Below are 26,785 nucleotides of genomic sequence, written 5' to 3' on the forward strand. Positions count from 1 at the left end.
TGGATAATTTGGGTATTGTAGAAGCTGTTCTTCACCGTGGCTGGCACAAAAAATGAGGAGGGGGGAACTGGTAATAGAATGTTATAATGGTTTGAGATATGTCAAACTACCATAGATAATGCTAATAATATTTTTGAAATAGTAATCATGGCTTGTGTATTGGCACTTAAATGGAAAGAAACCCAATGTCAAAATACTGTTTTGAACAGTGACTATAATGTAGCAATTTTCATAATAAAGTGAAAAAAGATTGGTCTTTCTGAAATAATTTTTAGCATTATCAGCAAAAGGGGGAGAGTCATTCTGGCAGGGCAGTGCTTAAAAGTATTGTTATACTTGTTCTCCTTGCAACCAAGAATAGAGATAGACTTCTTCATGTTCATGAACAAATTCTTTTTATTTCAATCCTACATTTAAATTATACTGAACAATATGATAGACGAACGAAAATATGTTTAGAAGGTAAGCTATCAAATATTTGGGTTTTTTTGGGGAAAAAAAAAAAGTGACTAAGGGTGGAGAGTGTATTGAAGTATAACACACCAGCTCTAACGCTTTATCTTTTGTGCTGAGTATCTTTCCATGCAGTCATCTTTTAGAACTCGATGTACAAAAACGTTTAAATGAAAACTGCAGGAGTAGGATTTCTTCTTGAATAGGAGTTACAGTGAACAGCCAGGTAAACTAATTTTCATCTGCACAGATTAACTTGTTATTTATTTAGCTTTTTGTAGGAGTGCAAATGATTAAAAGCATTCTTTTTCCTTGTAACTGTTCAGCATCAGTGATCCTCCTTTTTAGGTATTTCAGAAGAATAAACAATTTCAATCATAAGCTTTGACACATGAAGAACCCTTTTCTGTATGACTTTAATTCCATATTGCTTCTCTGCCTTAAGCTGAGAATGCACCTGCAGATGGAAATGTTTTTCCATTCTCTTCCTACCATTGAAAAAAGATGGTGTAGCTACAAATATGTAACAGCTTCAAATGTTTAACTTCATTAACTGTGAATGAAACAAACTTGAGTATTAAAAAAATCTGCCTTTTCTACCTATATACAAAATACTGTAAAAATAGTAATGAGATCACTTGTGAATTTAGTTTGCTGATTATTAGAGACCTGGGCTGGATTTTCTTTTTTGCCTTTCTGGCAAAGCTAACTGATAGCTTAGTTATTGGCTGAAGTGAATCCTCGGATTAAATGCGTTTCTGACACAGATTCCAGTTTACAGCCTACGTGGGCTTGATGCATTGGGCAAGTAATGCACAGCAGCTTTGATTTTCATATTTCTGTAGCTACCCAAGGAACGAATTAACCTGCAGGACTTCCGTCTCTATTGCATCATGGTAATTCATTTATTTTCTTCATCTTTTCATTTTTCTGAAGTTGAAAGCTGGTTGTTTCTTGTGTTGCAGTGGAAATCCTGTAAGGAACAATGGAAGATGGAGGCTAAAGTATAACACACTGTAATTTGTAGGCATGGTAGTTGAAGACAGACCTGAAAAGCTGCGTATCCTACTAAGTGGGGAAAGTTGCTGAGAATGAGAAACTACTTAAGTGAGAGACAAAGTATGCTTTTTATGCAAGAAAAGGGTTAAGGGGATTTGTTCTTCATGGTAATGAGTAGTTCTAAGGTTAGGTTTCTGCGGATTAGAAAGGAGGGGGTGTCCATAGATTAGCTAGGGCAGTGAGGATACTTGCTCTGTTAACGTCCAACAAATATTCTTTCTCTCCAGAAATTCTACGAGAGCTGAACATGGTGTATTCTGCACTATTTGCAGGTAAGAAATTATGTACTGTACTGAAACCATTATGCTACACAGATGCATTTCCCCCGTGCAGTTGTGAAATTAATGTCTTTTGATAGTTACGGCAAAGCTAATTAAACTTGTGTTAGGTGTTCAGTTCCCACCAGCCAAATACTAGAGATGTGTATGAATGGGGAGTAGGAACTAAAAAGATAATTTTTCCTCATTCCCAATCTTCACAGAATAGTCTGACTTGAATGTCAGGTGCTATGTTGACCCTTTTTGCTGAAAGTAAATTGACTTCACAACCATCCCTGTTGTAATAACAGTCTAGGAAACTACCTCGTGTATAGTGAGAGATACTGTAGAAGATGGATGTGAATGGAAAATTTTACCTTTGAACTCCCTAACCTTGTAGTGTTTAAGTTGATTTAGTGATCAGTGTGCTCATCTTGTCAGTTTTGTCTTCAGTCCAGGTGGTTGGCAATAAACAGCTGGAAGTAAAGCTGCCTGCTTCCCAAGACTATGGTTTGCTGTGCTCAAGTATTCTTTGAATGTGCTGCTCTTCTAGGAGGTGATGCTTCAGAGGTGTTACCACCATATGAACAAGATAATAGCACCATCAGTGTAGCAATATGCTTTTCTTTTAGAAGAAAGGAGGATGAATCAAATCATCAGATATATCTAGTTACAGTTATAACATACTTTTAATCAGCAACTTTACATATGCAAGTGTGATTATCTAAATACTGTAGAATGGCTTACTGAATGAATGTTCTTTTAAAAAAACAAACAAAAAAACCCAACACCTGTGCCACCTCAGACTTGCAGTAGTTATCCTTGTATATATGGTTTTAAACAAAGTCTCAGCTGTTGCTTAAAATGTATGTTCTGCTTATGTTTCAGATGGCAATTTAAATTCAAGCACTTCTTGCTTTGAAGTTTTTTTTTTACACTCACTTGAGAGTGACCTATGTCAATGGGAGGACTAATTAAGTTTTTAGTGTGGGACAAAAAAAAGGTCTGCATGGGCATATCATTAGAAGAAGCTTATTCTTCTTTATTTGCCTTTGTAATTTACTGGCATTTGGTGGCTTACTTAGGACAAAAGCTCAAGGATATTCTCTGCCCTCAAACTAGTTTACTATCTTCAGTAATCCAAACAATTCTGACAAATTTAAATTGAGTGGTTTTCCTTTTTAAAAATGCTCAGTAACCATGCAAAGGAAACCCTAAGTATGACCCTTATAGTGTGTGTATATGTCTCAGGGAAGGAAGGTGCAGTGTTTTTAATTAGCTTTCCCCTTAAGTAAGCAATTTGGTAACTGATAAGCTTGCAGTCTTCTCTTTGATGCCAAAAAGGTAGTCAGAGCAATGAAGCTATTTGTGTTTCTAAATTAATACTCAGTGAAAAGTAGGGTACGATGTCCTGAATGTAGTTTGCAATGTATTTGCTTGTCTAAACCATCCCACAGTAAAGATTTCTGGCCTACTCCTAATGTCTTCAGTAATTAAGAAACAGGTATTCATGGCTAGATTTATATGGCCTGCTTACTTGATCTGCCTAATGATGGATTTAAGGAAGCTTAACAAAGGAGAAGGAAAACCCTTAAAGGAACAGAACTCAAGAATATTGAGGGATAAAAAATACTAATTGTGGCTCAACCCAGTTGCCAGTGAGCATGTGGTAGGAGGATTCAGTGTTACATAAACTATTACATAGATAAAATATGGAGAAACAGTTTTTCCTCAGTGGAAGAACGGTTATGCAGTATAATGCAGCAATTCAATGGAAATGTTGTGTTGGGTGGGGGAGGGAGATCAAACTATGTATTTGCTGGTGTCTGAAAGGAGAAATCAGAGTTGTAAAAGTGGTCTTTGGGTTAGAATTTCTGCAAGACATAGAACTGAGCATCCTGTGGAGGTAGCTTGTAATGAATTAGCATTACTCAGCAATAAAATGTTTGAATCAGAATTTCCTAACTTCTGTTCATTTTTTCCTCCTTTCATTTCCACTGCCTTCTGAAAACAGTTCTGTGATTTAACAGGAGAGAGGAAAAATGGTCTAAAAATAAGTATTAAGATGTGCAGTAAAAGTGGCAGTAATGCCTTCTGCTTTTATAAGCAGATCAAGGTAATACATTTCCTGCATTTGCCTTTGATATGTTCTGTCCATAGAACAATTTAGAGGAAAATGGCTGCATTTTTGCTTTACTAATCTAGGAGATGCGCTACCGTATATTTAACAGAATTTGATGAGGCATTCTCTGTGCATACAGTGTCATAGTGGTGTTCACTGCTGGCTGATGTGCTCAGATATTTGGTGTTGCAGACTTTTTAACTTGTTAACTTTTTAAGCCGTTGACCTGTTCAAATACGTAGTTCTTCAAGAGTAATCTTACAATAACGGCAGTCTTGGCAATATCTTATTTGTATCAAATGTGATTTGAAGTTGGCTTAACTGAGATGTGTAGTAATTCAGCATCTTTGTTACATCTCTCATACATGGGTTTTTGATACTTTGGTGTAGAAGTACACCAAGTTATTTCACAAGTCTAGGGAAATAGCACAAGTAAGCTCAGGACCGTGTAAATGAGAGAAAACAGTGTGTTACCTGAGGAATTCCCATGCTTGTTGGAACTTTTAAGTGAAGAATTGTGAGCATTCTCTAAGGCAATCCCCTACTACATTGTTTCTTGCTAGAAATAGATGGAGATCTTCCTCCACTTCTAGTCTAACGTATCACTTAGTGCAATCAGCTGTAAACGCCTGAGTCAGATGAGGTAAGGTGTGGGATTTTTTTTGTTTGTTTAATTCATTCATATTCATTAATTCATAGGAAATTATGAAATCCTTTCAAAGATGTTGCATTTATTTTAAACAGAGATCCTTTCTTTGCAAAATTATGCCTTCAATTGTTTCAATTTTAATAATATCAATAACAACAAGAATAAGTATAATTTGTTTTCCGAATATGATTATTTTTCAGCTATGTAAAACTTATTTGTTTTATGTAAAACAAGCTTTTAAAATCTTGGGGAAAATAACTTTCTGTGGTAGCACACTTAGAGGTGGGGAACACGTTATATAAGTAGATTGTTATTTTAGACAACTTAATAAAGCAAGCTACTGACAATTCTGTGAAGAAATAAAATGATATTTTGCAGCTTAGGTTTATCTCTGCGTTTTGGGTGGTGGTGGGTAACTGACTTTACATTTGTGGCTCACGTGTCTTCAATTTATGCTTGCAACCGTTGTTGCATGTATAAAAATGATTGTCATTGCTTTTTTTTGTTGTTCTAATTTTGTATCAATTTAATATACTTGATTTTTCAGTGTCAACATACACTTTTTCCCTAGCTCAACGTCTGTCTGTGAAAACCTACTTGGTGTGAATGCTGTAGTCAAAAACATAGATGGAATCTCCTGGAATGAAAGCAAAAATGGAGGTGCCAGCAGTCTGCGGTCAAGATAATGGTACTTGTAACTCTTGCATTTCTCTTGCCAAGAAAACTGGCAAAAAGTTTTGTTCCATGCATGTATGACTCTGACTTGTGGAAAGACTAATTACATCTAGTTTTACTACTTAATAATGGGAAAGACTTTTGGTCTCTAATGTTGTTAGGTAGTTTATAGGGTTTCAGAAGAGAATTACTGCCATTTGTTTCTGGCTTAAAGTCAAGTTTCTTTAACTGTATGAAAACATTCTAATTTGTAATAGGGCTTTTTTCTTCTGAAGTAAATGATTCTTTTTATTTAAAAAACTTATGCTTCTATGCAGAGTATTTATAAATATTATAAATAATAAATTATAAAATATAAATTATAAGTAATAAATTACAATATTATAAATATTGTATTATTTGAGTTTGCTTTGTGTAGGTATTGCATTCTTAGAGGTACTTAGTGCAAGTTCTTTCAGAGGAAGGCAGTGAATAATGAGGAAGAGACCTCAAAAAGGCACGTTCTCTTGGGTGATAGGAAGTTCTTGCAGCAGATAATCCTTTAAAGTTAGCTGTGCTTTGAAAGACAGATTTCCCTGTGGGGCTTTTACAGTCATGGTTCACAGAATTCATAGATCGTTATTCTTACAAGTGTTTAGACGTCTGCTATCCTGGAACAGATTATTTCTTTGGTAATGAGGTACATTTCCAGGCTTCCCAATTGGGATATTCGATAATTCTGCCTGATGGTTGAGGTAAGAGTCCCATCTGGAGAAGCTTAGTGAGGAAGTACCTGTATAAAAGATTGTATAAAGAAAATAGCTGATTGAAACTAAAGTTGATCGAATATAAGTGTTGTCATCGTTACAGTGTAGAGTTGGTATAGGAAATAGGGAACAGTTAACTGTCAGTGACTAAAAAATCTTGTTCAGGAGAGAAGTAAGAGCTGGTTTCTGTGTTCAATTAGCTGTGGTAACTGGATAATGGCAGCTGGTTATACAGTCCATTGCAGAAAACAAGTAAAGCAGACAGAGGAAATCAGTGCGTATTTCTTGCAAGCATAAAGATGTTGCTTTTCAAGGAATGGGTCACTGATTAGCTTTGGTTGATCTTCTATTTGTGCTGAAATTGTGTTGCACTTTTCTGTTTCTTGGGCTCAGGTTTATCTCATGTTCTGACTCTAGTGCTACAAGAACTGAGTTTGCTCTGTAAAAGGGATGTCAATGGCGTTGGCGTGTTGTATGACCTGCTCAGATCTCGCTGGCTGCAAGCACTTTTAAAGGTAAAATAATATTCAGCTGTGAAGACGGCTGTTTCCAGGTGATAGCTACTTTATTTTGCCATGTAAAGACATGTAAAGAATAATTCACGCTAAGTGCTCCTAGTCCTTATATTAGAACTAACATCAGCAGTCCAGGTGAACAAAACTACTTTAGCTTTATGGAAAAAAAAATATTTTTATGAGACAAGCTCTTTTACTTGATGCATCCATAATAAGGTTAGGGCTGTAGAGGCACGAGTTGAATATGGCATTGCTCAGCTGTCTTTTTCCACTCTTCAGTGTCAGTTTGGCTGTGTATCTTGCTTGGCATAGATACTGATTAAATAATACTTTTTGGTTTTTATGATCTGATGTGCAGCTGGATGCTGTGTGTTGTTATAGAACAGAGTTTTGGCTGGTACTTCTGTCTGAATCAACTATATCTGTTTATAAAACAATGTTTGTACAAATTTTGTTTTTCTTTTGTGAGGATTCTAAAAATATTTAAAATTTAAATAAAAAATGCCCTTAAGGCTGTTTTAAATATGGCTACTTGGTATTAAATTTGTTTTGTTAATCTGGCCTTCAACTAAGGGCAAGGAAGCAAGCCACAAGTCAAAATTGACACTGCCTTGCTACTGTCCTGTGTAATCAGCTTTCCTTGCTAGAAAACTAAACACCAAAGCATAACTGGCTAGCTGAATGACCATATGGAAAAACACTTAGTTACAGACTGAATTCTAGATGCAATAGGCATTAAAGATTGAGATTACAAGCTCTCTGGCTCTAGTTGAAATGACAAATTCCTAGAAATGCAGTATTGTCTTTGGTATATTGTGTATGTATCTATATAGTCAAGAAAACAGACGATGCTCTCATTGCATTGTCTTGTCTATTGTGGCATGCAATAGATTTATGAATGCCTCCAAAACTACCTCAGAAAAAGACCAGTTCCTGTCATGCTGCAGGCACATGCGTTGAGCTGTGAGGTAAGACCATGTATTTCTTTACTTACTAATACCAAATCAGTCAACTTAACTGCAGAAAATAATGTTCTAGTATTTGTTTTGTGTCTCAGGTCTGAATATACTATATAAACTGGAAGGATTCTTTATCTATTCAATAGCTGATTACTTACTGTGTTAAGAGAGGGAAAGAAAATGTATACAGCTGTAATCATTAGACTGCACAAGCTCTGGCCATATGAGATCATTGATTGTTTGCTTTAACCATTGACTGTGTGTGTGTGTATATATACATAATTTCTTATCTCACTGTAGTTCAGTGTTACGGATATTATAAAGCACTTTGACATGGGGTTTTTGAAAAGCTTTTTAGATGTTTTTTTCTATTAGCTGATTATTAAATAGTAATAATTAACATTTAAGTGGAGAAACTGACAGTAGTGATGATATTGGTTGAGGCATAGAAAAAAGTAATTTAGAGCACATGGCCTGAACCAAACTAAGTGTTACACAGTTGCATAACATGCAACCAGACTTATTTTGGTCCAGTTTTAGAGCAAACAGTGTAGATATGCTTTTAGTCATATAACATGCAGGACTTAAAAGTTTTATAATGTTGTATTCCTCAACTTATTTTAGAACTTCCTTTTAATTAATTGGCCTTCAGAATCAGTCTCTGTGCTTACTTTTATCAGGTGATAGAGTTGCTGCATGAAGCTCCTCCGTCTGGAGAGATCAAAGAGCTAAGACGATTGCTGAGGGCTCCTCACTTAAGGGTAAGTAATGCTTAAGAAAATAGAAAATTTGCTCATAGCAGTGTGTGCAATGGGGATGGAAATAGATGACCAGCTGCTCACAGGAATCAGGAAAGAAATAGGAAGAGGCTTAGTTTCCTAGTCATGGGCTAACCTAGTTGAGAATTCATTTCGGTACTGTGTGTCTGCAGTACCTGCACTGGGCTGTGTTTTATTAACAGCTACTTTTTAGAGATTTCTTTAAAAGATAAATTCTGAGCAGTTGCTGCAGACATGTGAAATCAGAGTTTATTTGATATTGTGTGTAAAGCCTGCATTCTTATCTTCCAAATAGAAATATTTCAACTTCTGTAAGACTTCCTAAGGAAACACAGAGAGAAACTGTTCTTAATTTTTTACAGTTGGAATTGCCAAATGGGAAGAAGATAAAGTCTATGTGAAGGAAACCTATGTCCACTTAAGGACTTACCCTCTGATTTCTGTTTCCTGACCAATCACTGTTAAAAGTAAAATCTGTTCTGATGTATGTTCTTTGCTGATGGGTTGATTTCTTTGTTTTCGCTTGTAACAGGCCTTGCTATCTGCTCATGATACTGTGGCCCAGAAAGATTTTGAACCTACGCTTCCACCACTGCCAGACAACATACCTGAGAATGAGGAAGCCATGAGGATTGTCTGCTTAGTGAAAAACAACCAGCCTCTGGTTGGGGAGTTTACTGATATCTGTCAAATCACTTCAGCTTACACGAGTGTTGGATAATGCATCGTATGCATTTTGGTTTATTTCCAGGAATATCGCACAGAGTGTGTGTGTTCTGGAGGCTTTCACAGAATTGGAGATTTGCAAGAATTATTAAGATTGGAAAGGGCCCTAAGGGATCATCTGGTCCTGCTCCGTGCAGGGGCAGCTAGAGAAGGTTGTTCATGGCCATGTCCAGTCAGGTTGTGAACATCTGGCAGATGCTTTTATCCCATTAAATTTAAAACGTAAATAGGACTGAGAGCTGTTCCCTTAGTCAAAACAGTGAAGATAGAAAGGAGGATAGAATGAAATGTTCATTTGTGCTTATATGCTGAAAACATTGTAATCTGACTAATCATCTTGGGAGAAGATTTCTAGGAGTCAGATGCTGAGGTTAATTTAGTGTGATATTGGATGATTTAGTATTATGGAATAGTGCTGCTAGTGATACATTCTTCCTGGATCCATGTGGTGTTTAAAAAATATATTTATCCTTTAATGCCTTTTTGTCATTGCAAAAGAGATCAGACCTGTAATTTGAAAGAAAACTTTTAAGATCTTAAGTGATGAAAGTGTTTTTTTCTGTTTGCCAGGGTGCCACTATTAAACGGGACGAGATAACAGGTGACATAACAGTTGCCCGTGTGATCCATGGTGGTCTAGCAGACAGAAGTGGTAGGTATAACTTGAAATAAGGTACTAACAAAAATTCAAGGTAAAATAAGGTATTTTTCAAGTATATTTTATTTTTTCAAGATAATGGCTTTACTTCTACAATTAGCCTTCCCTTGTGAATAAGCAAGTGTATACACCATACAGCACTGTATGCTGTGATGCATTGGAGTGAGTTTGATTCTGCTTTAATTTTTGTATGAACATGATATGTTTGAGAGAGTTGAGGTACAAATCGAGTTTTTCATTATTCAGATGTTAAAAGTCACACAAATCTACTATGAGATTGGTCATTAACAATCAAAACTGATGTATTATAAAGCTAGCAGCTTATTCTCTGATGGAGAAATAGAATTATAGATAACTTTGTGTAAGATAAAGGGCACTAAGGAATGTGTAGTAATACTTTTCAGCAGTAGTCTGTCAAACACTTTGGTATTATTAGTTGCTAAGCAAAATTAAAAGACTTTCCTTGGAAACATTACTGCTTTGTCATCCTAGAATTATATGCCATTTGTGTTTTTTGGGAAATGTAACTGAAATGTAGAACATAAGAAATGACATTTATCTGTAATCATTGTAAAGTTTCTATTAGTTCTGGATTCTGTGTAGAGAAGAAAACCCATACTGTAGGTAGTAGCTGAATATATTCCTAGTTTGATTAATATTTTAAGTTGAAGGAAAATGTGATATTCTTAATTTTTCAGCACCCAAGCAATTAGGAATTTCTGAAGGTTTGGTTCCAAGTTTCATGGTTTATTAAGATGCTCAGAAATGATTTTAGGAAAGGAAGCTATATTAAAATGTTTATGTAAACTTTTAAGGCTAATTATCAGTAGATTGCATGTTGTGTAGGGGAGGTGAAACAGGCTGCCCGGAAGAGTGCTGGAGTCACTGTCCATGGAGGTTTTCAAGGAGAGATTCACGTGGCACTGAGGGACATGATTTAGCAGGCATGGTGGTGTTAGGTTGGTGTTTGGACTTGGATGATCTTAGAGGTCGTTTCTAAGATTCTAAATAAGGAAACTGAAGTGTTCAAAGTTCTCATGTCTCACAGAATCTGGGTCTTATCCGGGGACAATGTAGCGTATTCTTGTGTACCTAGTGTATGGGAACTTCTACAGCTGACATCTAAACCTGTGATATATCTTTGTTTACCCCCCTCCCCGCCCCCTGCCAAGATCATCCATGCTGTGATAAAGCTTCTGCTGCTGCTTTCATACTTGTTTTTACTATAGGGTTGCTGTATGCTGGAGACAAATTAGTGGAAGTAAATGGAGTTTCCGTTGATGGACTCGAGCCTGAGCAAGTTATTAATATTCTGGTACTGAATCTCTTTTAAATTTTATTTGGACTTTGAGGGTAACAGTATACTGCTCCATTTCCCTACCTGTGCTGCCTTCCACTCCCTAGAAAGATTGTTTCTTTGCTGTGGATGAAATTCACAGCTGCTTATAAAATCGAAGTCTTGTGCAAATTCAAGCCTGAAAGTCCAACATGGATATAACAGAATCAAATCTAACTTAATTGTGGCCTTTCCACCCCCAAATTCTGTGCGGGGAAAAAAAAAAGGTAAATTATTAATTTATTCAGACTTCACTGATGCATAATTTCCTTGGAAAATCTTCCACATGAATGAAGTGGCAAGGTGGTATTCTAATAAAATTCCATCTTATGAAATGAACTAAAGCAGAGTGAAGTGAATAAACTTGAGTTACATCCCTTCACTTGCATGAAAGCACAGTAGTAATCTCTTGTCAAAATCTTTTGAAGAAAGATCTGTCTCTTTTATATACGAACCTCGCACACAGTCTTTCAGGTTTTTTCACTGCAGAGTATTAGTGCCAGTTAGGAATGCCATATGGTCATGCTATGCTAATGTCAAGTCTTCTGATGCGTTATTTCCCTCGGCATACTACTTCTAGATAATTTTTAGCTTAATTGAAATACTTAATTTTCAAATATTAAATATTTTTCCTTCCTCTTTTACATCACTTGTCTAACCGAACTTGCCACTAATTTAAATAAGATTTCAGTAGAAAAGTTAGGTTTGGATTCATGTTGAACTTGCATATATTTATAACAGAACATGGTTTTTCATTGAATTCAAACTATTCAGTGACATTTGGAAGTTTCCTTCTTGATTTTACTTTTGGAAAAAATATAATAGTCGTATTAACTCAGTCTACCTAGTTCCATTTGTAATAACATAAAAGCCATGTTATGGTAAGTCTGTGTGACAAAGTCTGGTCGTTTGTGTTGAATGCCAGTCATGTTTTATTCCTCTTTAATCATTTAGGCTCTTTCTCAAGGAACAATTATGTTCAAGTTGATTCCAGTTTCTGATCGTCCTGTTAGCAACCAAACAACGGTAAGAGTTGGTCTTTTTTCTATGTTGCTACTGCAAAGAATTGCTACAATTGCCTGTCTAGTAGCGTGATGCAAAATGTGGCGTTGCTTCGAATTTTACTGCAGTCCCTAAAATGTTACTTGCCATATTGGCTACCTCTCAGCTAATATGCTGTTGCTGAAGCAATAAATAGACTAAGCTGAAATATAGTTGTGTCTCAGATAATGAAGACATTTTTAGAGCTATGTAGAGGTTAAAGCTCTATTTTTATCGTAATTTACAAGTCTTCTCTCTTTGCTACTCTACTTTTTCTCCTTCTTAAAGAATTGATAGGATTCAGAGTTTGATCTCGTTTTTAAAGCTCAACTTAATCATAGCAGATATACTTGGCTTTGTGATTATAAAGGTTATGTAGTATCTTGTTGGTTTTTTTTTTTCATTTGCTTGTTTTTTACCAGCTGTATGTGCGAGCAATGGCAGATTACTGGCCATTACAAGATCCTGCCATACCATGTGCTGATGCAGGTTTGCCTTTTAAGAAAGGTGAAATACTCCAGATTGTGGACCAGAACGATGCTATGTGGTGGCAGGCTAGGAAATTATCAGATCTTAGTGCCTGTGCTGGACTGATACCCTCAAACCATCTTCTGAAAAGGTAAAGTAATCTTAATTTTTACAATTTCTAGTCAAGTCTTGCTACATAAACTTTTGTCATTCATAGCAGTGATACTCAGTTACATCTGACAAGTGTCTCTCCTTTTACTGTTCTCAGGCTTATTTCTCTCCTTCTTTCCCAGTGTGTGTGAGAAAATGCTTTTCAGAACACCTATGTAATCTGAAATTAAATCTTATGTTCATAGCAGTTATCTAATCTCTGTAGTAAAAGCCCTCTAGTAGTTAGAGTATAGAAGCTACAGTTTTAGTGAAAGTGAAGAGCTCTGTTTGGAATCATAATTCATTTTTTTTAAATATTCAATTTTGTTTAAATATATGTATTGGATGAGGGATATTAAAATGTAATATGTGAGGGTAGGCTGTATCTAACACAGATGCGTGTGTTTTTTGTTTCTTTTTTGTAAGGTCTCTTATGAGCCATTACTGACTTTTCAGTTTTGGTGAAAACTTATTTCATCAAATAAATGGAACTGCTTCATAAGAGGACAAGGATCTTTTGCCTGTTCTCTACATATATAACCCACTGTTTGTTTCTGAAAGCATAAACTGTAAAGATAATTTAAGCTACTATAGCACACTTATTCAGTTTGATCCTCTAACCACGTGTCCTATCTGTGTTGCCTCAGGAAAATATAAGGCCAAGCAATCATAGATGAACTTTGATTTATGCTCTGTATAAACCTACCTGTGTTTTTATAATAGAAGTTGAAATCATACTAGGTTGTGACTGAGGCTGGAAGCAAAAGGCTTTCTTCTAATTCTACAGGTCTGTAGACTAGAATGGCTAATGCTTGTCCTTATACATTAACGCAAAATATTTTTATGCTGCTGATTTGCAAATTACATTTGAACAGTTCTGATAGCATGTAGTTTTCCTTCAGTATTCTGCATTGGGCTGAAACTGCTAGTATTTCCATTTTTTGATGTTTTGCATTGGCTCAGTAGTGATTAATATTAAACATTCTGTGAATATGGTTAAAGCATCATGCCCTTGTGGACTGGTTTCTTTTTTTCTTAATTTAACTGTGCTATATTTCTTTCTATGCAGGAAGCAGCGAGAATTCTGGTGGTCTCAGCCCTTTCAGCCCCATCTCTGTCTCAAGTCATCAATGTGTGAGTGAAAAGTTATTTGAGTGGTAGAGCAGGAAGGAAAAGTCTTGTTGCTGCTTCCAGGAATACCGAAATTACAAGCTCATACAAATTCAGTTTAAGTCAAAGACATTATTTCTAGAGCCATGTTGTAACTTCAGCAGTGTTTTAAGTGTTCTCTTGAAAATAATTACTTAGTGGTAGTTGTGTTTGGAGGATTGGTGGTGATTGCAGTCATCTCTAGTGTACTTGATACCTGAGAGAATCTGTGAATTCAGTTCCTTCTATAATCTTAGTGAGTCAGGAGCACTTTGTGCCCACAGGGTCAGGTCTGAAGTGACAGTGGTACGAGCCCCATGACTTTACAGGGGCATAGACAGCAGTTCTGCACTGGAAGGTGATACAATACTTTTAGAATAGAATGGAGTATTTTTTCCTCAAGGTACAGTTACACTACATTGCCCATGGGAGATCCAGAAACATCACCTTCCAGCTACATAACCTAACTTTCCATAAACTTGTAGTTATTCCTAGACACAAGGAACGTTCATCCTGTTTTCTCTTTCCATTTTTTCTATGGTTCTTTTTACTTATATAATACTCTTTTTCTTTTGTGATAACTTCTAGATTAAGTGCTTCATTGCATAGGATTCTTCTGACTCAAAATGGTTTGTTAGAGCTCTCTTTTACCATAATTTTATTGTGTTTTAACTGCTTCAATGGATATACTGTGGATAGTAAGCGCTGTGGAAGAAGGTAGGAGATGGTGTCTGGGCTATATTGCATTTTTGTACTTAGAATCACTATAGTACTTGGTTTTTTTAGGCTTTGTGAACGTTGCCAGAAATAAGGTAGTTTGAGTTCATTTTCCATGTATTTGCTAAGTTCTTACATTTTGCATGCAAGTCTTTGGTTTGCTTGAAGTGATGGAAACTTAATTATCCGAAAGTGGAAGTTTAAGCTATGCACTATCTGGTGGGGAACTGAGAGTTTGGATGGGGTGCTTAGAAGAGGGGAAGACAGCTTTTTGCTTCCTCTCTTCAGTCTTCAGCAGATGATGTGAGCAACTCTGGGAGAGTATCTCTTGAAAGGATATCTTTGGGCAAATACTTAGGATGGAAGCAGGAGTTTATTGGGATTGAAACATGGTCAGCTGGAAAGTAGTTCCTACTGGGCCTATCTGTAGAACACAGAAGAGCAGAACACAAACCTGAGGTTGCCCAAATCCGTGACATTGGATTTCAAGGACATAAATTGATGTGATCTGGGCATAAAGAGGAAGCTGAATCAATCTTTTATTTTTCTTTCTTTGTGAAATTAATATCAACCAAATAAAACCACTTCTGTGAGCAAAACATAATGGAAAGATGGACCTAAATGTGATGAGAAAACAGAGTGAGTGGAACATTGCACTCTGTAATTATAATATTTAATAAGTAAGTTTTCCCAAGCTAAGCAGAGCGATTACCATGTTAAACCTTTTGTTATTTCAAAAAGATAATTCAAGTTGGACGTGTTCAGAGCAGGAGCTAAAGAACAATATTCTTACTAAAGATGGAGAACATCAGGAAGATGTGGTTGCAGTGCTTGAAATCCATAAATGTCTGAAGCTTCAGATCTCTTCTTTCAGTTGTCTGAGTTCAGTCTTGTTATGTGTAAAGCTTTTTCCCTCCTCTGTTTTTTTTTTTTCCTGATTTGGATAATTTTTTTGTGTGTGTTGATCTGTCTGCAGAGGACGACATGCAAATTGATGAGAAGTGTGTGGAAACAGGTAACTGAATTGACTTCAGACTACTGTTTCCTTCAAGGTAATAGCTAGTCAAAGCAGATTTTATTTTCTACTTAAAGATAATAATTCTCCAAGTGAACTGAACTGTAGAAAATTCTTGTTTTCATAATCTGCTAACATATGTCACTGTAAGAAAATGAGCTGTCTGCAGTTCTAGTGAACAGTGCGTGACTGCTTACAGTGAAATGTGCTGAAATGAGGGACCACCCAAAAAACATCTGAATGAGAACCAACATCTTTGATTCAAGTTTTGAATTGTGTAACAGCATCAGTTTTGCATATTTAATGCCAGAGATGATTGGAATTTTTGAGAACCCACACAATTCATTGTCAAGAGACTGAACTGATGTGAATATATTTCTAGGCAGTGAGCAACAATAGGGTTTCACAGGTAAATAGTATATATGAAGAGTGTGAACTTGACATGTTTCTTGAAGTGGCACAGCTCATTCTCCTTCTACTGAGGTATTTAAGAAAGTTCTCAAGAGGGGATGTGATCCTGTAAGTACCTGCTGCGGAACTTTTTCCAGTTTTCTGAAACAGTTGTTACCATTCACATCTGGACTGCATGAAAAACTGCTAGCACATTACTTGTATCACGTCAAATTTGTTAAATGGAAGTTTAAGAATCTGAGACACTGCCCCCAAGCAGTATTGTTTATAAAGGCAATGCGACACCTAAGTGCTTTTGTAGATGTATTGCCTTTAGGTGCCTGGTGCATCACAGGATTAGTGCGTGCATGCAGAATGCCTTGAATGTGGTGACCAAAGTCCCCTAATCTCACATACTATGCTGTCGCATCCTTAGTTGGAAACCCAGGTCCTTGCCTAGGTTACTTCTGGCATCATGGGAGGGTTTGAAAATGTCTTTGCCTCAAACACAAGTAGGAATTGTAGATTTGCTGTCACATCAGAAGGGAACATAACGAAGAAAACAACAGCCTGTATACAAAGAATCTTCCAATTCCTATGCCAATCCACTTTCTGCACGTATTGCTATTGGGAAAGAAACGTTTTCTAAGCAGATTTCCAGAAGAATGACTGTGTGGAGAGAGGTTAGGCAGTTAATTCAAGCATGGCCTCAAATTAGGAGGCAGTGAAGAATATGTGTATGAAGCAGACTGATGGGAGCTGGAAAATTCAGTTATAATTCCAAAATTCTATAAGAGGAAAATTTATTTTGTATTTCTTTTAATATCTTTGCTATCCGGATTATTAAAAAGATGAAGAAACATTTGAGTCTGGTAAGTTCTTCTGACCTAACTCTGAATTCCTTGATATTGTTTTGCTTTGAGATGACTGTCCACAAAAAAAGCAAGTGGCTTAAAAACAAGCAGTTGACAAAAATGGGAATACTGTTCTAGCTTTAAAAGCCATTCTAAGTCTATGGTGCCTGTAGGAGCTGCTGATGTATGAAGAGAGAAAATGTTCTATATTCTTGGTTGTGTGCATAGTCAAGAATATATAGAAAGAAAAATGTTTTTATAAAAATGAATGCGTTATGTGTAAGTCAATCAGTGAGGGTGTTTCTTTGTTTTTGGTTTTGTTTTTTAAACCAAGCAAATCGTTATAGCTAACAGCTCCCTATCTATTGCATATTGAGAGTTCTGCAAAAATGTTAAGTCTTCTGAAATAAATGTTTTCCACTAACAGAAGTTGTCCACTATTAAATTTCTTTGAGGTGTTTGGCAGGGGAAAAAAGTCATTCCAGCTCCCTTTCCTGCAGCTCTTCCGCATTTCATTTGCCAGCAGGATCATCTTTTATCACAGTTTTCTTTCACTCTCAATCGGAGCCCAAATCTCTTAAGACGGGTCTACATAGCTGTTTTTTGTTTTCAGGCTAGGCCACTTGGTAACTGCATTTGGGGTTTACTGTTGCAAATCCTACTCCTTACCACTGAGTCTGCTCTCTGCTGTAGCTAAGCAGTTAGAGCAATGCTGAAGCAAATATTTCCTATCCTATGTCTTACTAAACAATTAGCTGGCTGTTTTTATGATTTATTTTGCAAGTACAATACTGAAATAGATGCTGTAGATGAGACTCCTTCTGAACATTCATGCTCTGTGCTTCATAGGGTGTATTTTGGGGTCAGAGCCTACAATACCCATTTCCTAAATTCAGTTGGCCATGCTGGTTGGTTTTCTTCATTTTAGTTTTGAGAAAACAGTCCGTACTAATTGCTCTGTTTGTCTTTGTCTGAACCCTCAGAGGAGCTTAAAGAAGGTAACACTAACTTTTTTTTTCTCAAACTCTGTAAGCAGCAGTCTATTAGAATTTATCAGGATATATTGTATGATGATAGATTATACTCCTGTTATAATATCTGATAGCTATTATGTTTGCTCACCGTAAATTACCATGCTGCACTCTGTACCATGGAAGGACAGGGTAGATAAAGCAGGTAAACTCAAAGATTTGAATGACATCTCAAAATTAATGAGGATAGAAAGGATGTAAGCATAGGTGGAATATTTTCTGGAATATTGGAGCACAGATATATCTGATCCAAAGATGATTTAAAAAAAAAAGTGCTGAGTGGTCTAACTAGATGTGCATTGCATATTCCAGGCATGCTGTTGGGCAGAAATTGACCTGCGTGGTTACTCTAAATTGGTTATTTTTGACTTTGAGCTATTGTGTTGTTGGTCGTTGTAGTGTTGTAACTGAAGAATTCTTGTAAGCTAGGTTTCACCTGCAAAGCTTAAATTAGGAGGACTTTTTTTTTTTTTGCACTTCAAGTATTTCGAAACATTGTCTGGTGTGTAGTTATCATAGAAACAGAACAAATAAAACACTGAGGTTTCTGATCTCACTTAGAAAAAACCATGACTTTCCAAGCTTTATTCAACTAGTTTAAGCTTAATTTCCAGGCTCTTACAGAAAACGTCGTCTTGTTCGAATATTTCATATTACTGTGTAGCGTAATCTAGTTTTTAAACTAGATTAGTTGTAATACTAGCTTGTGTTTTCTGCAACACTTTTCTTACAGGATCAGAAATAATTGCTAACAGTGTAGCTTTGAAACTTTCACTTTTTTTTTTTTTTTTTCCTTTCATGAATATTTGTTCTTATTCTAGAAGAGGAAGAATTCGGTGAATTTGGTCAACGAGTCTTCATTGGTACGCAGTGACTAAAGATAAGTAAGATGTTTAGGGCTTGATCTAGATTAAGTGTTTGTGTGGAGTTTAAATCAAATGCTCTGATCTTCACCTAAAGAGTTACTGAACTGAATTTTGCTTACTTGTTTTCCAGACTTCAGGAAGCCATTTTCTTCGTATTAGTACTTGCTCTCTCCGTTTAAACCTCTGTTCTTGATAGATTTCTAATGAGACATGGCCACCTTTTAAATTGACTTTGTTAGATTTGTTATATTTCCCTTCAGGATTATCTTTATTAGAACACTGTTCTGCTATCTGTCATGCATCAAGAATAATTATGAGGGTTTTAATTAGAGAAGCAAATGTAAAAATGAAGTTCTCAGAGTTGGATAGTAAAGTGAAACAATAAGTGTATCCTTGGTACTCAACCATAACAATCTCTATAAAGTATTTGTATTCGTTTTGTAGGCTGAAGCAAAAGTTCAGTATCTGTTTCAGCAGAGTAGACCTTAAAAATAAATAAAGTCTGTTGGCATATTCCTATTGATACTTTATAAACTTATGTTTGGGCTAGTTTTGGGCAAGTTGTTGTGCTCTTTAATTGTGGGCTAATTTTCAGGTAGCTTTTTAATGAGACTTCATTCATCTAACACTCAGAGGTCCTACCAAGCTAATTTGCCAAGAATGCTAGTGAAATTAACTATCCCTTACCTTGCTAAAAAATGCAGCAGATATTTAGCTTAAAAAGAGACACTCTGGGCTCCAGAACTACCTGCCTGCATTTTAGTTGCGGTTTCTAGTGCCGATGCCTTTGTCCCTTACAGCTGGCTTCCGCAGAAGTATGCGCCTGTGTCGGAGGAAGTCCCGGGCCAACCAGCAGTCATGTTATGCTCGGTGCCCCGGCAGCTGCTGTAGCACTTTTGCAGCTCCATATGAGGAGGTGGTTCGGTACCAGCGGCACCCAGGAGATCGGAACAGACTGATTGTACTAGTGGGTAAGCTGTGATTACTTTCTGATGAAACATCCACAGCCTGTAATGGAGAGGAGGAAATGGTCAGTTTGTGTCCGATTGATGGAGATTTACTGCTGCTAATTGTGACAAGCAGTGGCTGAGGACAGCAGAAGTAGCTCTGAAAGCAACATTCAGGAATGATTTCTTGTAATTTTTCTCCATTGTTGATTTTAAATTCTGACGTATGTATCATCTTTAAATGAGACAATTTTCTAAAAAAGAAAGAAACATCAAAAACACAAAATCTTCAGAAGAAACCATATGGTTGTGAATTCTGGTTGAATATATATTTTATTAGGGAAATGGTTCAGGTAGGACTGATGCATAAAAGCAATGAAAAACATTTGTATTTTACTAGGAAAACATAAATACATGCAAGCATTTCTTCTACTGAAATTAAAAAATGCACAGGTATGGCAGCAGGAAAAAAAAACTTTGGACTAGAAAATCTCTATCCTGGGTGGAAGGGAAAACTAAAAAGATATCTTTAATCGTGGTTACTATAGTAAACATTGTCTTAACAAGCAGCTGTTTCTCAAATTCTCTTCACCCATTATGACTGAAAGAAGTCTGGTTTTCTGTAGTGTTCCATGTTCCTGAAAAAGCAGACTGAGTAAAAGCAGGTTATTTTCCTTTCCAAGTTTGAAGGTTTATTTAGTGTCTTGTTTTAAAATGATTCTGCTGAGTTACTTCCTAGGAGTGACCATATTGCTAGGAAGTTATTTGTACCCTCATCCATCAAGATACCTCAGTCACATTTAGTATATTTTTTCAGGAGCTTCGCAAAATCAAACTTACAGAGTGATTACTTGCTGCCAAATAATCCTTCAACACGAGTAGCAATAGGGTTTCTATTCTGATGATAGGTCATTGCCTATTACCTAAAAAATATGTTTATCCTATTTACAATTCATTTGTGTATGTGCAAAATATTAGAAAATGGTTGTCTTTTCCAACCTTAATGATTCTGTGAAAATGTGGGGGGTGGGTGCAAAAAGTGCCTCCAAGTCGTTTTTTCAACTATTCAGGTCCTGCAGGAGTGGGAGTGAATGAGCTAAGGAGAAGGCTTATTGCAAGCAACCCACGAGAGTTTCAAAGCGCTGTGCCTCGTATGTAATATTCTTCTTTCCCCCACCGCCTTCAAAAATGGTGATAAGGAAATGTGAAGTACCTACCTCTTGCCTTTGTGTACTCATGCTCTTTGTTGTGTGACCGTTTTGTACTACAAGCCGTAGTCATTTGTGTTTAGGAAAGTTGGTTTAAAATAGTACCTTTCTGTATTGGCAAATCGGCCAAAGGCACTTTTCAGTTACACCTTTTGAAAGCTTAGAACTTTATGTAGCAATAAATCTGTATGACTCTCTAATCTTTGCCATTTCCTTTTCATAGATAAAGTAAGAGTATTTCTTAGGTGTGTTTTAATTTCATAGCATTTAGGTGATCAGGTATGAGAGAGGAGGCAACTGAAGATGGTGCTTAATAGGCTTTGTAGCTTTCCTTATTAGCCTTCTGGTCTTGAATGAGACTAATACAGATTAATTTCTGACTTAATCATAGAAATTTCCTCTACCTTTCCTTATTGAGTTCTTGTGATTTGGATAACTAAAGAGTATCAATGTATCAATGTATCAATCTGAAACTTGTTGAAAACTTAGGAATTCCATTATATTTAAGGTCCCAAATATGAGGAGAGTGCAGATGTGAAAGTACTTGCAGAATGTTTCACAATGAACATAAATCAGCTTCACCTCGGAGGAGGAAAAGCAATTATGCAACTAGTTCCAAAGAAGTTTCTGATTGACTGTACTTCTTCCATTCCAGGAAATATAGGTAGCTTAGTTTTCAAGGATTTTCTGTTGGTCAGCCAGTAGAGTAGACAAGGCTTTTGCTCTGGACTTAAAAAAAATAAATAAATAAATAAAAAATGAAGACAACTGATTTTGGTACCTACAAAAATATTTGTATGTCTTCATGAAAGCTCCCTTATTTTCATCTATAGCATTGCAAGAATTTACTTGCAGCTGATTTCGACTGTCTCTACTTTCAGACACCACTCGAGTTCAGAAGAGTTATGAAATGAATGGTCGTGAATATCACTATGTATCAAAGGAAACTTTTGAAAACATGGTGTATAGCCACAGGTAAACTGTAACACTATCTGATAGCCAGTGATTTTGTAGTTAGGATTTAAGTCTGGGTTCCTCTCCTTACACTTGCTATGTGAGTTGGGTGTGTATTTGGGTCAAATTACTTGAGCCCATTGTTTCACAAACCATTTGTGCAATTGCAAATAAGCTCCTCTACAATTAATCTTGGCATTCTTCTCAAAGTGTGGCCTCTAGTCCTGAGCTTGTCTGGTGTGATTGGTAAATTAGGAATATAAGCCCTCTTAGGAACTGACCTGGTTTCAGGTCAGGCCTGTCCCTAATCTGTATCGCTGTTGTGGAACCTCTGTGGTGATGACATCTCCATGTAAGCACCTCAGGTATAAGGCCCAAACTTTAAGAACTGTTCCTTTCTCTGCCTCAATAGGCTCTCTGCTAAAATAGACCAGCTTAGCAGCAGAAGCTATACTCCTTAAGTGTATACTCCGTAAGCTATACTCCAAAGTGCTTTGAAATCATCTCATCTGTGAAGTTATTAGCACTGAGTATATAACTGACAAGCTTTTTGTTGCTAGACAACACATTATTTGTAGTAGTAAAATAAGTAAAAGATAAGTATGCATTCATTATAGCTGTAGTAGTCCTTGAGTTGTGTTCATTATGTTTTACAATTTCTCAATCTTAATCACTGGATTACTTTGGAAAGTTTCACACTTAGATGGAATCTTTTTGAGACTGAAGCTCTTTTTTTGTTTTCCTTCTTTCTCACCATTGTTGCAGAATGCTGGAATACGGGGAATACAAAGGGTACATGTATGGTACCAGTGTTGATGCAGTGAGAACAGTCCTTGATGAAGGGAAGATCTGTGTAATAGATTTGGAACCACACGTGAGTTGTAAAGGGGCAGGGAATCTACAACTGGTATCTCCTGGAAAGAAAAGTAATTCTGTGTGCATTCATGAACTACTGGAACACTGTTAGATGCTTTGTCTTGTATTTCCTGTTATAGTGTTTAGTAATAGTAGATTTGTCTTTGCGTGGGTCTTAAGGGAAAAAGCACTACTGTGACAAGTACACGCAGATCAGTATTATTCTCTTGTTCATTTGCTTCCAAGTAAGCAGCTGCGTTGTCAGGTGGAATGATGCAGAAGGGAGTTTTCATACTTGCATACAGCAAGGACTATTCTTTCATGTGGAAGCTGTGATTACAGTGAGCTAGACTGAGCCTTAGTTTTGCAGTGGTTTGTTATTTTTTTTTAAAGTTACATACCTGCGGAGCACTACTCAAAATCCAAGCTGCTGTAGAAGCAGTTAAGGCTACACTTTGGTATTTGTTCTGCGTCTGAAAACATCCATAGGTTTATTCTGCTGCCCTTTTCCTGAACAAGAGGGAGGAGGAGGGAAGAAATTTAATCTCGCTGCTTCTACATTATATGCCACCATGAGTTTCTAGAATGCGAGTTTGTGGGCAGGTTTTAGTAAGGGTATGAAGTAATGGTACATAACCATTCTTTAGTGGTCACTAGGAGGTAGGAGAATTGCTGTGTATTTGCATACTTATATTTTAAATGAGGTAGCTTGGCCAACTTTACATGCTGCAATTTTTATCTTTATTTTTTTTTCTTTTCCAAAAATACTTCTCCAAAAGTAGCTCAATAGGTTTTTTGGTGGTTGTTTATTTAAAATCAGAGACCTCTTTAATGTTGTTAGTTAGTTAAAGGCCGTGTCCAGATACTCACTGACATTGAAAGCATCTTCTAATAAGGTTGTCAAGCAGAATTAAGTGACTGGTATGCTATGCTTGCTTTAATAATGTCTGGTCCAGGGATTATCAGTGAGGTCATTCTAAAGTAGGTGTTTGTGGAAAAGATTACTGCTCGGTCTGGAGGTAACAGTACGTTGTAAGCAATTGGTTTTCTATTGAAATACAACTGGGATGAATACACCTGAAATAGCTGTTTTTACTCCTACTTTGCAGGGCATCCAAATAGCCCGGACTCATGAATTAAAGCCCTATATTATATTCATCAAGCCATCCAGCATAAGCTGCATGAGGCAAACACGTAAAAATGCCAGAATCATTACAGATTATTATGTGAACGTGAAATTCAAGGTGAGATGTGGGAATGGAAAAGACACAACTTGCTACACTGGGGTTGTGTGTTTAGAACATAATGCCTTCTACTGTGCTGCTCGGTTACATCTTTACAACTTTATGTCCTGAGGTTCAGATCTAAATTCTTTTTTTTTTTTTCATTTTATTTTCATATTTTCCCCCTCTAAATTTGCGTTGAAGTAGGAGGGTTGTGATTTGTGCATAAGGAATTGAAGCATTTGGTCAAATGCCTTTATGCAAAGAGACTATTTGAGATACTTCAGTTTTAACTAACTGCCTTGTGACAAGATTTGAGCCAACACACACATTTACTGTTTGTACTGAAATGTATGGATCAAATGTGCTTCATTCAGTGATGTAACAAAATGTTTTTCATGCAGTTTTAAGTGTGTAATGCTGTATAATGTATTACTGGCAGTACTGATATCTGTTCCATAGTGACTTTTATAGATAGAACACAAATCCTGCTTGTGGGAAACACATAGCTTGCATTTGCAACGTGTGTAGTGTATTTATCACCACTGTTTCCATGCAAATCATAATCAAGCTTAGCATCTTAAAGTTTTAGAGACCTCAGTGCATAACCATACATGGAAATAAATCATATTTGCTATGACACAAAGAAACATGAAAATGGAGAAGGTAAATTAAAATGCAGAGTAAGAATGTGTGCAAAAGAGCAAGTGGAGCATACTGAGACTCAAGGTACTTTTGTGAGAAGCATATGGCAATCAGCTGTTTCAGAATTCAGAATGATTGTAGCCAACATTTTTCAGTTGTTATAGCAACTGTAAATTGAAATGGTGTACAATGGCATTGTCTTGGCTACTCGCTTGTTTTCGTAGCGCAGGGTGTTCTGCAGGTGCCATGCTGACTGTTTCTCTCTAGAGTACTAGAGCTTTAGAGATTTGTTGTGTCTCACAGGAAGAAGATCTACAGGAAATGGAGGATTCTGCTAAGAAAATGGAAGCTCAGTTTGGTCAGTTCTTTGATCAAGTGATTGTGAATGACAACTTACAAGAAGCATCCGCTCAGCTGTTATCTGCAGTCCATCATGCACAAGACGAGCCCCAGTGGGTCCCTGCAATATGGATATGCTCAGATACTGAGACATAATTCAGAGTGGCAGGCAGCTCCATGAAGATTACAGATTGTTTTACTTCAAGAATAATCCTCATGTCAGGATTGTGAGAATTTGTCTTCATGTGCAAGGGATTTGGAAGAGGATTAGGAAAGAAGCCGCTATAGGAGATATTATCATACTATGTTCTGTGTAACTGTACAGCTTTTATGCTACAATTGCACCTTTTTTTGTACAAAAAGGAAACACTGTGAGCAATCCACTACAAGAATAAATAAAAATCTATTTTGTTGCATGTATAATTTATTCATGGGTGTCCAACCTTTTGGCTTGCTTGGGCCACACTGAGTGAAGAGGAATTGTCTTCAGCCACGTATACAGAGGCTGCTCTGAAAGTAATTACTCCTATTTTACTTTCACGGAAACTACAGCAGATAAAAAGAGCACAACATTATTTAATAGTGTTTTGTAGCTGAGAATCTGCTCTCTCTTTCACTGTGATCACCACCGTTAGCTATGCATTTTGTCAGCGATGAACAAGAGCCTACATGTCATGCTCATCAAAACCTGCACCAGCAAAGGTGGCCCACTGTGTTTGCATCCTGTTTGGTCTCCATTAATGTCCAGAAAGTGTCAATGAATGGTGGCGTTTTTTCCGCATGGAGGAATTCAGTGACAGAATTTTGCCTCAGATGCCAATTTGTCAGACTGCCCCTCTGCTGCCATTTGTCACATGGCAACAAAATGGAATGGAATATTAGTGGGAAGGTTCAACTCCACTCCGTATCACCAACATTTGCTTCTGACATTGCAGGCCAACATAATAAAATAAAAGGTGTTACTTTCAGAGCAGCCTTCATAAAATATGCAATACAGCTACTGTGTAAAGAGCAACAAAAACATCAAACTAGTGGGATATGTGACCTTGTTTTTGTGAAACTTAACACGCTGGCCTGGTTTGATGGCAGTGGTTACAATTCTCAGGGAGGTCTCAGAGTGTTTGTTTTGGTTTTAGGTGAAGTTTTGCTCGTACTTCATCCTTGACAACCGTTCACAAATGTGTGTACTGCCAAAAAGGGATGATGTGAATAAGGTGTGATTGTGAAATGAGAGATTTTTTTCTCTTGCAAGAGAGGGCTTATGAAAGTCTGGTAAAGAGATATGACCAAACTTTGAAGTGAATGCCTGATTGAACTTTTGAAAATTCACAGGTTATTCATTTATGTCGACTGCAGTCGTAAATATATAAAAAAAAATTTTTTTTTTGCAATCTTGAAATCTATTCTCAAATTCCTGTATCAAAGTGGACAGTATGGCTGCATGGTTTTTTGTTGTTCATCAATCTGTGTACAGCTAATGTATCAAAATGTACACAGTTATTTGACATAACTTGAGTTACCACTGCCCTGCACCCTCTGTCTGTCCCAGACCAGCCCAGACAGTGCTGATCACACACTGACATGCAGTGGTTATGAGCAATGAGTGTACACCTGAGGCCACTCGGTGGGGCAGAGCTGCTGCCATGATCTAGCAGGGCTTGGCTTGTCTTCCATCAACTCAAGTGAATGAAAACTGACGAAACGCAGATTTATTAAAGAGAAAAATCAAATCCAAAGCCCCTTTTCCTGTTGGTTTGAGGCAAGGCAGCATGTTCTCTTCATAGAGAGTACAGTGATTACAGTTGGCAAGTTCCTCACTCTCTTCATCTCGCATTACAGGTGCATTGGATGCTGAGGAAACTGCTCATTCTGTCAGCCCAGCTTCCCCGGAGATAATGAACTGGTGAAGGCTGTGCTGCCTACAAGAGGTGATTCCTGTACTAAGGCTGCTCTTGTAGCTAGTGCTGCGCCAGCTTCTTGTGAAGTCAGAGCCGGTGTT

The 26,785-nt window shown here is 36.9% G+C and overlaps 1 protein-coding gene across 1 annotated transcript; it reads left to right on the forward strand.

Moving 5' to 3' along the window:
* The first annotated feature begins 20 nt into the window (after positions 1–20).
* Positions 21–26,765, forward strand: MPP4 (MAGUK p55 scaffold protein 4). The gene is made up of 21 exons (XM_048953254.1): positions 21–5,228; positions 6,355–6,476; positions 7,367–7,444; positions 8,116–8,196; positions 8,747–8,878; positions 9,511–9,592; positions 10,828–10,913; positions 11,889–11,960; positions 12,398–12,594; positions 13,663–13,727; positions 14,442–14,459; positions 15,436–15,474; positions 16,716–16,736; positions 17,702–17,716; positions 18,571–18,612; positions 19,416–19,586; positions 20,633–20,713; positions 21,652–21,745; positions 22,490–22,598; positions 23,689–23,823; positions 24,751–26,765. The coding sequence occupies exons 1-21, from the start codon at positions 5,168–5,170 to the stop codon at positions 24,940–24,942; spliced, it is 1,893 nt and encodes a 630-aa protein (XP_048809211.1). The 5' UTR covers positions 21–5,167; the 3' UTR covers positions 24,943–26,765.
* Positions 26,766–26,785: the final 20 nt, after the last annotated feature.

Source organism: Lagopus muta, chromosome 8, assembly GCF_023343835.1.
Source record: "Lagopus muta isolate bLagMut1 chromosome 8, bLagMut1 primary, whole genome shotgun sequence".
Lineage (NCBI taxonomy): Eukaryota > Metazoa > Chordata > Aves > Galliformes > Phasianidae > Lagopus > Lagopus muta.